The 15,565-nt window shown below is 38.0% G+C and overlaps 1 protein-coding gene across 1 annotated transcript in view; it reads right to left on the minus strand.

Annotated features, from left to right (window-relative positions):
• Positions 1-1,018: 1,018 nt before the first annotated feature.
• The window catches only part of LOC149831318 (uncharacterized), a 41,944-nt gene continuing 27,397 nt past the window's right edge, over positions 1,019-15,565 (minus strand). Inside the window, exons 6-8 of the mRNA XM_090013815.1 lie at positions 15,234-15,484; positions 1,663-1,744; positions 1,019-1,394 (exon numbers count right to left, since the gene is read on the minus strand). Coding sequence (XP_089869941.1) covers positions 1,679-1,744; positions 15,234-15,484 — 317 coding nt within the window. The 3' untranslated portion in view covers positions 1,019-1,394; positions 1,663-1,678. The remainder of the gene's footprint in view (positions 1,395-1,662; positions 1,745-15,233; positions 15,485-15,565) is intronic.

A 15,565-nucleotide genomic window follows, 5' to 3' on the forward strand; every position in this document is an offset into this window, starting at 1 on the left:
ACTCCACGCAACGAAAGATTAGAATCCCACTGCTGTACAGAAAATGCAATCCATGATCAAAACTTGGGCACTCAGACCAATTGCCAAGATGAGCAATCACTAAATATATTCATTTATCCAAGATTCCATTTAACTTTCCTTGGTTTGGCGCATACATATCAAATGTGATTTGGAATCGTATAAATCAAAATCACACGAGGCACCGTGCGGAGAAAGCAACTCTAAAGGCAAATGAAAGAGTCCATTTCTCACCTCATTTTCTGATGTTTATTTAGGCAATGCCAATGAGATTCATTCTCTCGTTTGCATGAGCCCAAATCCCGAACCTCAACCAAACATTAGTCACATTGACCAAACCAAAGAACTTAAAAAACTGAAAGCCCTTTAAGAGTTTAAGATTGGCAAATATCAGATGGGCATTTTGGAGTGGAAAAAAAACTCGATTTGCCTCCTTAATTCCTCCAATGTCTCCCCAACACCTTTTTCCAAAATACCATCGCGCCCAACTCCAACTCAAATCTTCATTTCCTACCCCAACTGGTGGTCACAAATTTAAGATTATCAAATCCAAAAGATGGAAGAACCTGGACTCTATCAGAAAAGTCTTTTAAAACGGCAGTTTTCCTGCTCAAGGCGCATGGACTCCACAACAGCTGATCTTTCGCCCATATCTGATCCAAACATGGATGTTCCTTGAATCTCTTCTAGGTCAAAGATGTGCCAAGGTACAAGAATTTGTTAGTAGGACCCAGTTAAACCATACCACTCCACGTCAACCCTCGTTGTCTGAGGGCGAAATTAAGAAAACAAACAACTTAATAATCACAATATAGCTTTCTGAAACAAAATGACACAATTTTAATCGAGACACATTTTTTCTATAATTAAAATGGATAGCAGAGAAGCATACAGTGGGGATGACTTGGTCCCTAAATTTTCATACGAGAAGGCCATCATTTTTCCATCATAGTAAAACCATACCTCCATGTAGCACTATCAGACTAAGCCATGCAACAAATTATGCAAATAAGTAATCTCAAGTTCGTGTCATGTCCTTGAATCTAAAATTTAATCTCAAGGGCAATGCCAGGTCAGTTCAACACCAGTTACATTATTTCTTACTTTTGAGTCAAGTAAAATACATTGCCTACTGATGTACAGTTGATGCCTTTGCACTGCTGGAATGAGCTCTGAGACTCCAGCTCACCCATATGATAATTTGGCCTTCTTGAGCATGCATGCTAAAGAGGGCAAGTTGATAATCAGAAAACATTTCAAGATCAATAAGACCTTTAGTTATATGACGAAACAATAAAATTAAGAAACAATCTAAAACAAGACCGATTAAGCAAAGCCATCACATATTCATCCAGTTGCTGGGTAAGTCTGAAAACCTGTATGCAGAAAGGAAAACAAAAATCAACAAAGTTTTATCAGTAAAAACATTTGACAATCCTAAGAGTATCAACAAGCACATCGATCACAGAGGATTTCTATTTCTTTTTATGTAAGAAATATCTTCTCTATTTGTTCCAATAGTATTCTCTGTTTTAAGAATTACCTAGTCTTTTTTGCATGGTTGTCTGTGAAACTTTGGATCAGAAAACACAACCTTGCCATTTTTTTAGTTTTCAAGAATTGACTCTGGTTTGATTCATGTACCTGTACAGAGCAATTATCAACGATGTCCTTTGCTTACAGAGCGACATCCAAATAGTTTCTGAACAGGATTGATACGATCATCCTGCAGGAAGTGGCCCAGACGACATAAATAACATATTCACATGATGCAGAAGAAAAGGGAATTAGATAACAAACCCCAACTGCTAAAAGAGTCAACTTCAACAGAATGGAATTTTAGAAAACCTTAAGAATGTCAAAAATATATGTTTCAGCAAACTCTACTATCAGCACTTCAAATTATGAAAAATTGCCCAGCCAGACAAAGAGAACCAAGTAGGCATAGAATTTTAATTTAGACAAGATCCAAGATCCCTCCAAGCTCCTGCATGTCTTGTCAGTAAATGTGCTACATCATCTCCCTTTTTCTTAGCTTCCAAAAGCAATTCACGTGCCCACACTATTAGGCCAAAGGTAGCAGGTTACAAATCAGAGGCTGCCAACTGCCTAGATACCACTGGACAAGTATGCTTTAACTAAATCAAGAGTCAAATTTGACAACCCAAACTAGCAACATGAAAAGAAATCCTTTTTGGAAGTTCAACAAGCAATTTGATTAGGGTAGGTTCAAGCATATAAAGAGATCCTGCTGATTTATATTGATATTCCGTGAGCAGGACCAGCTTAAGTTGGCCCGGCATTTAGAACTCTTAAGGTTATACCATGTGAAAAATTGAGATCCAGGTACATGGTCTGATTCAAGAAAAACGGATTTAGGATGTAACAGAAACCACATAAAATCATAAAGAAAAAAATCTCTACCACTTAACCAAACAGTAGAATTGTTCTAGTAGCTGTTGAATATTTAACAAATTACTCACAAAAGCATGCAAGATAGATCTCCCTAAAATTAGATAATAAGGTTACCACTATAGCTGCTACTCAAAGTAAATCTTATTTTTTAGGAGAAAAAAATAGAGCTTCACAATATTTTATGTTCGAGAATGAACTATCAATAGAAAAGCTTAGAAGGGTTTCAAGTTATGATTCCATACTTCCATAAGGTCATAAAGAAGCAAAGCAATCACAGAACATTGTCTCTTTTATAAATTCAACTGAAATTATATAAAACAAGATCCCTTACGTGAATCTGTCAAATACAGCCCAAGTCTCAATTTATCAATTAATTGTAATTTTGCCTGACACGTGAATTTCAGCTTTTCACACAAACCATACAAGCAAGAGATAGGCAAAACACTCCAAATGGAATGGAAGACATTGTACTTCAATTTTTATTTCTCAAAACTACCCAGAATTCAATCTTATATCAAAATTAAAGCAAAAGACTCCACCACCCCAACTGCAAATAAAAGATCAAAAAGCAGTATCACTAACCCAAATAATGTTTTGGACAATCAACATCCAGTTACCATAATCTCACCAGTGAAAACAAATATTTCATAATATACTCAACAGCAACAAGGTAATTAGCAAGTCCACGCAAAAAGAAACAGCTAAGTTCCAAGAATAACTTAAAGAAGGGCCTGTGTATAGCTATACAGCACAGCAAACCATACCCAGCCAAAGATCCCTTATAGTGTCAAGCCCAAGGCACCATTATCCTACGTTTACACTCACATATCTTGAAGAATCTAGGTTACATGTTTCCAACCTATCCCAACACAAGAAGGCCCTTAAAGTAATTTTTCCAGAACTTAGGTGCTAAAGACCTAGCCTTATGCTGATCTGGACCGCAACTAGGATTTAGGAGACTAATTGGTAAACTAAGATAATTCCTCATAATTGGGGCCTGAAATGGATCGTGAGATCTGTTTTTATAATCTGGGATTTTGTGTAAAATGTGGCTCTCTAGGATCATAAAGATCTCAACCAGACAAGCATAGAAGATAATGGGTCTGGACCAAGCCTTGGATAACCCTAGAAGATGGGTTATTCCATGTGGGCTCCCTTGAGAAGAAGGTGACAAAACCACATGGGGTGATAATCTGTCTAAGGTGATGCCAAGTGGCAACCAAGATCCAGTGTAGTTTGCAGTAGGATTATCAGGGGCATTTTGGTTATGGAAATTATGAAACGGATTTTCGGTCTTGAACATGTAATATGGGTTTGGAAAATTTCAGGATTTGTCTTGTAATCGGGTTTGGATCATGGAACCCAGTTTGGAATGGGTTTGAGTCTATGTCACATGGGTACGGGAGTGGGTATGACATAGCAATTTCAAGAAATTATATATATATATATATATATATATATCAGTCACAGAACAACCCTAGTACCACCATTCTTTAGTGCCTTGCCAAGAAAGATAACAAGTCCTAACACCCACAGAGAATACTGGAGACCCATTTGGGACATAAGTAGGATACACACACACATATATCACTAGAATAATGACAAATACCCTATGAACCATGATTTTCATGGATTTTTTATTGTTTTCTCTTAAATCTAACCATACGGATGTGATCTACATGCTTGGTTTTATAAGGATCAGCTCTTGAACAATCCAATTACGATGCATAAACAAGAATTTTTAACGCTTTAAAATCGATGGCTCATAATCTTCATAAATATTCAAGCAACCAAAAATCGTATTTTCATCAAAACATGATCCAACAGTTTATTCCTAGCAAATTCACCATGCCGAGCACATCTACAACGTTGTATTTGCAAAAAAAGTGTTGGAAATGCTCATGGTAGTTCTCATATTCTACTAAATAAATACAACAACAAACAACAACAATGCCTTCATCCCAAAACAATTGGGGTCGGCGATATGAACCAAAAAATAAAATCATTTTGGGTCTTCCACATGAATCTTTCTCCTCCAATCATTTCTATCCAATGCCATGTCCTCGGTGAGGTTCAAAGCATTCATATCCTTTTCTATCACCTCCATCCATGTCTTCCTAGGCCTACCCGGACCTCTTTTAACTAATATATTTTCCCATTTCTCCATCCTTCTAACTGGAGCATCATTAGGCCTTCGCCGAATATGTCCAAACCACCGTAAACGATTCTCTCTCATCTTATTTTCAATGGGTGCAACGCCTACCTTCTTACGTATCTCCTCGTTCCGAATCATATCTTTTATTGTATTTCCACACATCCATCTCAGCATACGCATCTCAGCTACACTCATTTTTTTGAATATGATGTCTCTTGGCAGCCCAACATTCCATACCATATAGTAAAACTGGCCTAATAGTCGTCCTATAAAACTTTCCCTTCAACCGCAATGGCATTCTACGATCGCACAACACTCCAGTTGCACTTTTCCATTTCATCCACCCACCCTTTATCCTATGATTTACATCTCCATCAATTTCTCCATACTTTTGAATGATAGATCCCAAATATTTGAAACAATCATCCACCGGTATTTCTTGCTCACCAAGCTTCACTACACTTCCGTCACTACTTCGTTGCTTACTAAACCGACATTCCATGTATTCTGTCTTACTCTTACTCAACTTAAAACATCTTGCTTCCAATGTCTGTCTCCATAATTCTAACTTAGCATTAACCCCAGCTCTAGACTCATCAATCAAAACAATATCATCAGCAAACAACATACACCACGGCACATTTTCTTGAATTGATCTCGTAAGCTCATCCATCACTATAGCAAATAGGAAAGGGCTTAAAGCAGATCCTTAATGTAACCCAACCGTTATAGGAAAATTGGTTGTCACCCCTCCACAAGTGTGGACATTGGATAAATAAATAAATATTCTAGTAAATAAATATATATATATATAAATCATAGTCAAGATATAGGCAATATTTTGAAAATATCACGACAATATTATTGCAAAATCATAAAATCCTTAGGGTTAGCCTCAACATGACACCGAGGGTCACCCTACTCTATCTCTCCCTTAGCCCATGACACCAAGTGCAACCAGCCACCTCACCCTTCTCGTTCATCTCTCACTTGTCGACTGAGCTAAGGGACCTCAACCCACTCAGTCTACTTTTCTTCTCCCTCTCTAGTCTCTCAACAACCCCACAGCGATGAATAGGGCTGTCAACGGTCAAGCTTGGTTCGAACCCAGGTGGAACCAGACCCATACCTGATTTGAGATTATGGTAACGGGTCTGGAGCTGGGTCCAATCATACCTGGATCATATAAGGATTACATGAACCAGACCCGGACCTTACCCAGTAAAATAATCTTTTATCTTTTTTACTTTGAAAATTTGCGGATCTTAGTCAGAACTTGGATCAGGCCTGGGTCTGGTATGAAATTTCAACAAACCATACCCGACTCCGTGTATTAATCGGACCCTTCAGGTTGAAACCAGATTCTAATTGGACCTTCTTATTTATCACCAAACCCTAACCCTATAGGGTTTGGTATGGGTCAGGTTCGGGTCAAACCCAGCCCATTGACGCCCCTAGCGTCGACCCCCTAGATCCTAGTCTAGCTCTATGTCATAGCCCAACCTAGCCTACATTTCTCTTAAAAATGCCCACTCTGACCCACACCCGACTCTTATTATACTTTCTCTCCTCTCCCTCTTGGCTACTCAAAACATAGGCTAAGGCTTCAGAACTCCAAATAGCCACTAGCCAAGCTTCACACTTCAACCATTTGGTGTCTCAAGCAGTAGGCACTAGGCTTAGGCCTGCCAATACCACACGGCAAGTCTCATCCTTCAAGTTACCTCTTGAGAGATTAAACAGTCCACCATGTGCTAAAGCTGGCTCATAAGTTTGACATCAAGCTTCATTGTGTCAATCAAGTTGTTACTTTGAGGAATCAAGCAACCAAATTGAGGAAACATCTATAAATCAAGCAAGGATCCATGGATCCGATGAGTGCAGATTGAGTAGCCTAAATGGACCATGGCTTCCTCTTGATCCTGGAAGTTAGCAGACCTAACTTGGCGGGATACTAAGATTATGTCTTCGCTCAATTTGGTTTAGTTTTACCATAATGGCTTTGATGTTGTGATAGAAGAAATTCAAAAAGCATACTATAACAATTGTAGTTGGACTAGATATATCTCAGAACGACTAGTTTCCTTATATTAAGGAGAGAATAAGCAAACTATAGAAATAAAGTCTTCAACCCAAGTGGGTTGTGGGTTGTGGGTTGTGGGTTCCTTTATACCAGAAAACTAGCATTCTAAATGTAAGCATCATCAGCGAGAAAGGGAAAAGAGACGTCAAGGTGATCTGACTTATGGATGGGTAAGCTTGTGCTAGCATCAAGAAAATAACATCAAACAAGAAACTAGAATTACAGTAGACTCAAATGACATTTGGGAATTAATATGGATTTATCATACATATAATGAAAAGATGCTTGACAGTCCAAAGGTCATCTACAAAAAGTATCATAGTGATGGAGTAAGAACATCAACATTTATCACGGATAAGGAACATCAACTAATGTCAAACTTAAACGACAGGGTAGGTGTTGAGATTATGTATAGCAAAAACAGAAGCCAAAAATATTGTAACATAAAATACAAATATATGAATAATTGTATACCAAATTCGAGGTGATGGGAAGCTTGGCCAAATAAAAGAAAAAAATTGAGGATCTTGACAAAAGTAAGGCATACTAAAGGATCAAGGCTAAGGTCCTCTAAAAAATGATGAGAGAAAAGATAGATAAAAGAGTATCTTTGAGAACTTGTAAATGAAGAATTGGGTGATGATATTAACAAAAAAGGTAAATCCCAATCAAAGACTACATGATAAAGCAAGTCCTAAAGAAATGCCAATAGGTATAAAAGTTGAAGCACAAGTCCAATGCTTCAGGTACCAATAGAGGGATAAACTTCAATGTGTAAGATGGGATTGACTAGTAGACTAATTGTTTAATAAGATCGTGATTAGAGAAAAAAGTCGAGAGGATGAACGACCCAACTTCTCTTCAACTACAAACTCTAGTTCTTCAACCTTATATACCAGGCTACTGAAAGCTTAGTTGTCTCCTCTCCCCTTATTGTTCTTGTAAACTAGAAGTATAAATAATAAACCTTGTTCCTTACAAAATTAGGTTTTGCTACTAAACCCCAACACTATTCTTTAGTATGTCGAGTTTTTCCACAACGTGAGAATTTTAATTTGTTTTTTTTTCATCTCCTCCACCAGATCCTCAACCTCGTCCATGAGAGAGCACTCCACCATGCCTTCTATCAACATGAATATGTTCCTCCTATTAGGGTTGATCCCTCTGTTAAGTTGTATTTGTATATACATACATATACATGTATCATGTATATATAGACTGTTTTTTGTATTTGTAATAGGTAATGCCCATTAGGGCATTTTAGTCATTTACTATGTGTAATATGTGAGGCCCATTAGAGGCTCCTTTTTCCTATTTTATTATTTTTATTTTTTGTTTGATTATTTTGTATTATAGTCATTGGGGCTAAGCCCAACTAGTTGTTGGGCTAGTCAAACTAGTCATTGGTCTAACCCAACGGCCAGTTGACTAGCCCATTCAAAGTGGATCTTGTCCTATTTAAAGGGAACCTCTCCCTTGCGCTTGATATGCTTCTCTTAAGCATAGTTAATGAATAAAATAGCTATTTTTTAGGTGTTGTGCTCTCTTGTGTTGGACCATTGGTGGCTATTGTGTATTTTGTGCTTTTGTATTTGTCATTAAGTGGCTTGTTTATTGTCCTTTTGTGGACGTGCTCAAGCAGTTTGTTTTTTAGTCTTGTCAGTGACCTTGTTATTGTATTTCTTCTTGTTTCATTACATGGTATCAGAGTCATGGGCTCTTGGGATCCTCTTGGGCTTCTCCAAAACTCATGGTTACGGTAAAGAAGTGGTTTTCTTCAAGTGTTGGCTCTACTCTTCAAATATGACCGAAAGAGAACTTATGGCGGTGATCACCTTCAAGCTTAACGATTCAAATTACCTTATCTGGGTCGCCACTATGAAAAATCATCTCAAGGGCAAAAAGCTTTGGGGTATGTGAGCAGCACTACTTGTGAGCTACAACTCCTACTCACAAAGAAGGATGGAGACCAAATTAGAACTTTTGATGATGACAAAAGATAGAAAGCCCTTAAAGAGTATCACATCAAAGTGGAGGATTGGGAAACCGAGAACTAAAAAATCTTATCTTGGTTCCTAAATAGCATGAAACTAAAGATAGACGCCAACATTGTGAAGTTCAAGAAGGCATGTGATGCTTGGATTTTTCTCAAAAATATGTTTGTGCAATGAGTTGGCCTTACATGAACCTAAATGGTAAGGCCCAACTATTGAAATGAAGCAAAAACAATCGAAGGAACAACTTTTCACGTTCCTCTTTGGGTTAAGACCTAAATTTGAGCGAAGTAAGGTCCTCTATATTGTATAGGACCATTACTAACTCTCTTAATGAGGCACTTGCCAAAGTTTACCAAGCGAAGACTCGACTCGGCAAAGGAGAAGTCATTGTCGTATCAAGGCCTGACAACAACATTAAGTCGTATTAGCCTCCTCACTTTGGAAGGAACTACGGTGGAGGAAGAAGAGTAACTTGTCACTTTTGTAATAAACCAGGACATATCAAAGCGGAATGTCCCAAACTCAAGAGGAAGGTGGCAACCGTTGAAGAATCATCAAAAAATAGTGATGAAGCAAACAAGAAAAGAGGAGATCTTAAGGATACCATCAATCAACTAATAGATGCACTACAACAATTTTTTAAGTCATCCTCAACATACTTACGGATACCATCAATCAACTAACGGACGCACTAAATTTTAGTGTTGGCTTTAAATTGAGATTTTGCATAATGATTAAATTTTTTAAAACAATCAAATACTTTGAATTTATACTTAAGAAAATATATTCAAGTATGTCTACTATAATCATCCACAAAAATAGCATAGTATGATACTCCTCTGAACACAACCAGAGCCGATCCTCATACATCTGAATACACTAACTCAAATGGCTTTTCAGATATAAAATGACTAGGTCTTTATGACAAGGATTTCATTTTACCATGAATACAACCTTCACAAACTAAACCTTTTTCTTTATAATTTGCAAAAAATGAAAACAAATATAAATTTGACATATTAGGATGCCCTTGTATTTTATGCTAATTTTCTATGTAACAGGGATTTTGCTAGCAGGGTGCCGCACCCGCATCGACGCGACTCGACGCGGGTGCGGGTGCGGGTGCGGTCAACCCGACCCTGGGTGCGTTGACTGCACCCAGGGTCATTTCGGTCTATTTTTTTGGATTTAAAAAAAAAACATTTGCCAAATGGGCTGCGGAATTTTAAAAAAAAATCTGAAATATGAGAGTTAGCGTAGATTTTTTACAGAATTTGAAATTTGTGAAAGTAAATGTGTCCACCAATGATCCAAATACGGCGAAGACACTCCAAAGCAATAATGATGTGAAATGCAAGGCAACGCCTGTGGTTCCGATGTGGTGCACAATGCCTAAGGTGCACGAATCCTGAGGCATCAGTCATACGGTGGCCGCGACAGCAGGGGGTGTCGACCCGCTCTTGGCTGAGGTGCAGCTAGGAGTATCCTGTTAGTCAACAAACGGAGACAATCACGACGACGATGGCGTGAGCTCGGTTGGCCGGGCTCTGGCCTCAGCGGGGGTCACAACCAACGTGCGAGGAAAAGGATGCAGCGCCTATGGGTACTATTGCGCAGTAACAGTGACTACAGCGGCGACACTGCAGCCTCAACGTCCGTAACAGAAAAAGGGGCAGGCAGGGAGGTGCGGCATCCTTCGGCCTGTCGAAAAAACAGAGGGCAGCAGAGGGGCACTGGTGGCACCGGCCTCTCTGTTGTCCGCGGGATCTCAAAAGGAGAAGAGCAACAGATGGGGTGCCTCCCTCCTTGCTGAAAAACAGAGGACATAGGGAAGGAGGTTGGCTCGGTGGTGTCCGGTTAATGGCAGTGGGTGACATCGGGTTGGCTGGGACTGGCGTCCAAAAATCCAAAGAGAGCAACCGGGTCCGCTGCAGTGGGTGGAGATGGTGGATGATGGTGGTGCCACTCAAGGGGGGTTTTCAGACGATGGAGTGTGTCGTGAAATAGAGGAATAGGGTGGATATAGGCTGCGTTGGACTGAGGTGGTCGTGCAGTGGCAGTGAATGGTGGTGTTCCGACCAACGTCGAGTGCGAAGGAGAAGGGGAGTTGCAGAGAGAGAGAGAGAGAGAGAGACGAGGGAGATCAAATGGGAGTGGGGTTTAAGTAGAGGGGAGAGGGAGTTCGTGAAGCGGGTCTACGATCAACAAAGGGGTAGGGTGGCGATGTGAAGGGGTAGGGGACGTGAGGGGACTTGACAAGAGGGCGGTACGATGGGTTATCATGACAGGCATTAATGGTGAGGCAACGGGACCCGCGCCGGGGGAACCCCCGGACCCCCTTTATATATATATATATATATATATATATATATATATATATATATATATATATATATATATATATATATATATATATATATATATATATATATATATATTACATTTTTGCCCCTGTCGCACCCCCGCACCCGGGTTTTTTGGAAGTACTGAATCCCCGCACCCATGTGACATAGCTAATTTTCTATATCTTTCTTTTCAACAAAATTACAAAAAAAAATATTTTGATTATTTAAGATTGTCCATAACAAAAGGATCTCCCCTTATATGGCCTCGCCCAATTGACTCACAGACTAGAGATCCTATATCAAACAACCATTAGATAAGAAAGAAATCTTGCACCCATGATCCGCAATTTGAGAAACGGATAGGAGATTTAAATTCAAGTTTAGCACTATTCTAACATTTGGTACATGAAAAATTTGATGTTTTTGCAAAGTTTCAAAACTTTTGATTTTCAAAGAAGTTTCATCGACGGCTGAGACATAAGAATCATTTGGGTTAATGGCATTCAGATAATATGGACTCATTTGGAATCATATGAAAAAAGTTCCAAAATCAAGAATCCAAGAAGTCTTACCAAGATCAATACATGTGGATACGGGCGCACCAGAGAGGGAAGAGGTTTGATTTTTTAACATTGGTTGTAGTGCCTCCATGAGTTGTGCTAGATACATTGAGCCAATTATTTTAGAACTTTCATCTGCACCATTTCTTTCAAAAGATGGCCCCACGAAAGTCACTTTTTTCATCTCTTCGATCTTCTCTTCTCCTTTTTTAGAAAAAAGGTTTGATGTAACCCGACTCATTGCAAAAGTAGCATATTAATTTAACACTCTTCATGTATTCATAAACATTTCTTCCATGATCATTTGAGCTTCTCCCATAATCATTGGAGCTTCTTCCAAATTGAGGGGACTTGTAAACCCTTATGCGGTTTTCATGCCTTGACATAGCAAGCATGAATTCTTCATCTTTAGTAGAGAAGGTTTCTTCAATCTATTCTCATGGATAGTTAATTCTTCAAGTGTATCTACTATGGAAGGTACTCCTATGTGAAGAAGGGTGGATTTGACCCTTCAAATTCGGGCCTAAGTCAATTAACAAAATTGATAGAAATGTTCCATTTTAATTTGGTTATCACAGAGTTTTATGTCTTGAGGGGAATGCCACTTAAGCACTAAAAAAGTCAATTCATCCCAAAGAAGATAAAGAGCATTAATATATTTCTTAATGCTCATTTTTCATTGGGTCATGGTTTTAACTTTATTTTGCACATTACATACAAGAGATATGTCTTTTAGAAAATACATATCTTTGAGAAAATTTCATGCATCACTAGCAAAATCAAATTTTTCCAAACTCAAACATCTCTTGACGTCAACACTATTGATGAATCATCCAATGATCTTGGAATGACCCATACTTTATTCTTTCTATTTTTTTCTCGTATTTAGCAACGGCTTTAGACATCTCTTCTCCTTGGAGCACTACTTCATTGACATTTTCGATCTTGGTAAGCATGAGTTTTAGTTCTCTTTAGATGCCACCAACCAAGCCCCATAGACCCTTTTCTCATATTTTGTGTTATACTACGAATGCTCATATCACATAGTTTGTATCATTGAGTCTCCCAAGAATGGAGATGACAACTTCTCTATCATTCTCCAATTTTACAAATAAGGAATAGAGGAAAAAAGAAAGAAAAATAGAAAGAGAAGAGGTAGAATGGAAGTGAAATACTCTTTGGACACCATGAGCTCACAATCTACGATCTCACATCTATACGAAAGCTCTTATACCATGTAATGTCATGAGAAATAGAATGAAAGAGTATGCCTCTTATGGGCTTACCGGAACACAATATCAAAAAACACCAAAACCGCTTATGGTTCAACACAAAAGCACATATACACATAGACCAAATAAGGGCCAAGAACACACTTAGAATATAGAGAGGGATTTTTGTATAACAAAATGCTTCAGAAAGCATTAGTATTACAAGAGGGGGAACACGGAATACCCCTATTTATAAACAAAAAGGGGGCATAGAGCCCTTGGGACACTTCCCAACGGCTAGAAATAGAGTCGTTGGGGAGGTCCCAACGACTCTATATGGAGGGATTCCCTTATTTCCCTTCAAGTCAAACTAATTTCCTAGTTTGTAAAATAAAATAGAAAAAGACTGTTGTGCCCCTAATGGACACAATCTATTACAAGACTGTAAAAAGATGAAAATAGCCCTATTAGGTATTTACCAATTACAATGATAAAATAAATATATATAATATATATACATTATGTATATATACTATATATATTTATATACATACACATATATGTATATCTTAACAGTATCATGTCCAAGCATCACAAAAGTTTCATTCAGTTATCTTATTAGAACTCTAACCCCTAATTTTCTGAACAATAATTGAAGTCTGGTCGGTAATGGTCACAATGTCTAACCAAAGTCTCTGATGAGTAAAAATGAACCAAGTCCAAGAGTTTGTCCAAAGGATAAAGTACAAACCTAATATCAGATTTCATGATAAGATAGAATGACCATTCAAAACTCAATCTGTGATACAGGAGAATGATATGTTCATTAACGTCCCTCTCCCGGTTATTGCTCACCAAGTTATGTGGATTTTATATAAAAAAAGGGAGGTCAAAAAGCATATATAAATCACCATGTCCCTTAATGCCCTTTAAGTCAAACTAATTTCCTAGTTTGTACAATAAAATAGAAAAAGACTGGTGTGTCCCTAATGGACAATCTACTACAAAACTGTAAAAAGACGAAAATACCCCTATTAGGTATTTACCGATTACAATGATAAATCACAAAAGCCTCATTCAGTTATCTTATTAGATCTCTAACCCCTAAATTTCTGAACAATAATTGAAGTCTGGTCGGTAATGGTCATTGGTCACAATGTCTAACCAAAGTCTCTGATGAGGTAAAAATGAACCAAGAGTTTGTCCGAACTCCGAAGGATAAAGTACAAACCTAATATCAGATTTCATGATAGGATAGAATGACCATTCAAAACTCAATCTGTGATACAGGGGAATGATATGTTCATTAACGTCCCTCTCCCGGTCATTGCTCACCAAGTTATGTGGATTTTATATAAAAAAAAAGAGATCAAAAAGCATATATAAATCACCATGGAGGGATTCCCTTAATGCCCTTCAAGTCAAACTAATTCCCTAGTTTGTACAATAAAATAGAAAAAGACTGTTGTGCCCCTAATGGACACAATCTATTACAACACTGTAAAAAGACGAAAATACCCCTATTAGGTTTACTGATTACAATGATAAATCACAAAAGTCTCATTCAGTTATCTTATTAGATCTCTAACCCCTAAATTTCCGAACAATAATTGAAGTCTGATCGGTAATGGTCACAATGTCTAACCAAAGTCTCTGATGAGGTAAAAATGAACCAAGAGTTTGTCCAAAGGATAAAGTAAAAACCTAATATCAGATTTCAGGATAGAATAGAATGACCATTCAAAACTCAATCTGTGATACAGGGGAATGATATGTTTATTAATGTCCCTCTCCCGGACATTGCTCACCAAGTTATGTATATTTTATATAAAAAAAAAGGAAGGAGATAAAAAAGCATATATAAATCACCATGGTAGGATTTTATGGGAAGAAGTCAGTCAAGAATTTTCCCCTTTTTGTTCTATGAACAGGGCATATTGCATTTTGTCCCATCACAAGTAAACTTGCTGGACTTCAGCAAGACCCACAACCTCCAGTCATTATACAGGTCTAACCAGAGTTGGCAAATTGAAGTTTTAACTTCTTAATATTCAATCTAGCAAAATATCTTGATGTTTCATAGTTTTCAGTTACCAGAAGTGAAAGCTTCCAACGTTTCCACAAGCAATGCAAACAAATCTCAACATTTTTCTTTACTTCAGTTGCATGTTCTATGGTAAACCAAAAGAAACCAAATGAAAGAAGAATTTCCTTTTTTTGTCCGGTAAGTTCACAAAAACGTCAAGCAATATGATCAAGATGCTATGCTCAAGAGTCTGCCGTTTCACTTGAAGAGTGAGCACGGATACATAGCATGAAGAATACACAGAGGCATTTGATCAAATTTGAGGAGTTTAGTCAGTATCATACTTAAGCACAATACATGATATTGATAAGCCATGATCTTTCGCAAAACAGAAATCCAAAAGGAAAGGAAAATTGCGCAGACCTTATACAATGATGCCGCTGATTCAGATTCCACTGTTTGAACAGGGGCATATTCTAGCGACTGGAAAGCATCTAAAGCATCCAATGTTAGTTGCCACCCACAGACAGCAAGGGTATCGCTGCTGGTGCATGCGCCACTACTGCAGCCTGCAGCTGCAACATTTCCATTAACCCATGGACAAAAATGATGGTGATGCTGTATAGGATCAAATTCCCCAGCTTCATCATAATTACTTTCTCCATTTGTTTGCCCTGTGAAAATGTAGAATTCTTCTTAAGCATCACAACGAAAATTCATATCCATCAATAACATGAATCACTTAAATCAAGGTT

Source organism: Nuphar pumila, chromosome 7, assembly GCF_984573655.1.
Source record: "Nuphar pumila chromosome 7, dmNupPumi1.hap1.1, whole genome shotgun sequence".
In the NCBI taxonomy this organism is placed as follows: Eukaryota; Viridiplantae; Streptophyta; class Magnoliopsida; order Nymphaeales; family Nymphaeaceae; genus Nuphar; species Nuphar pumila.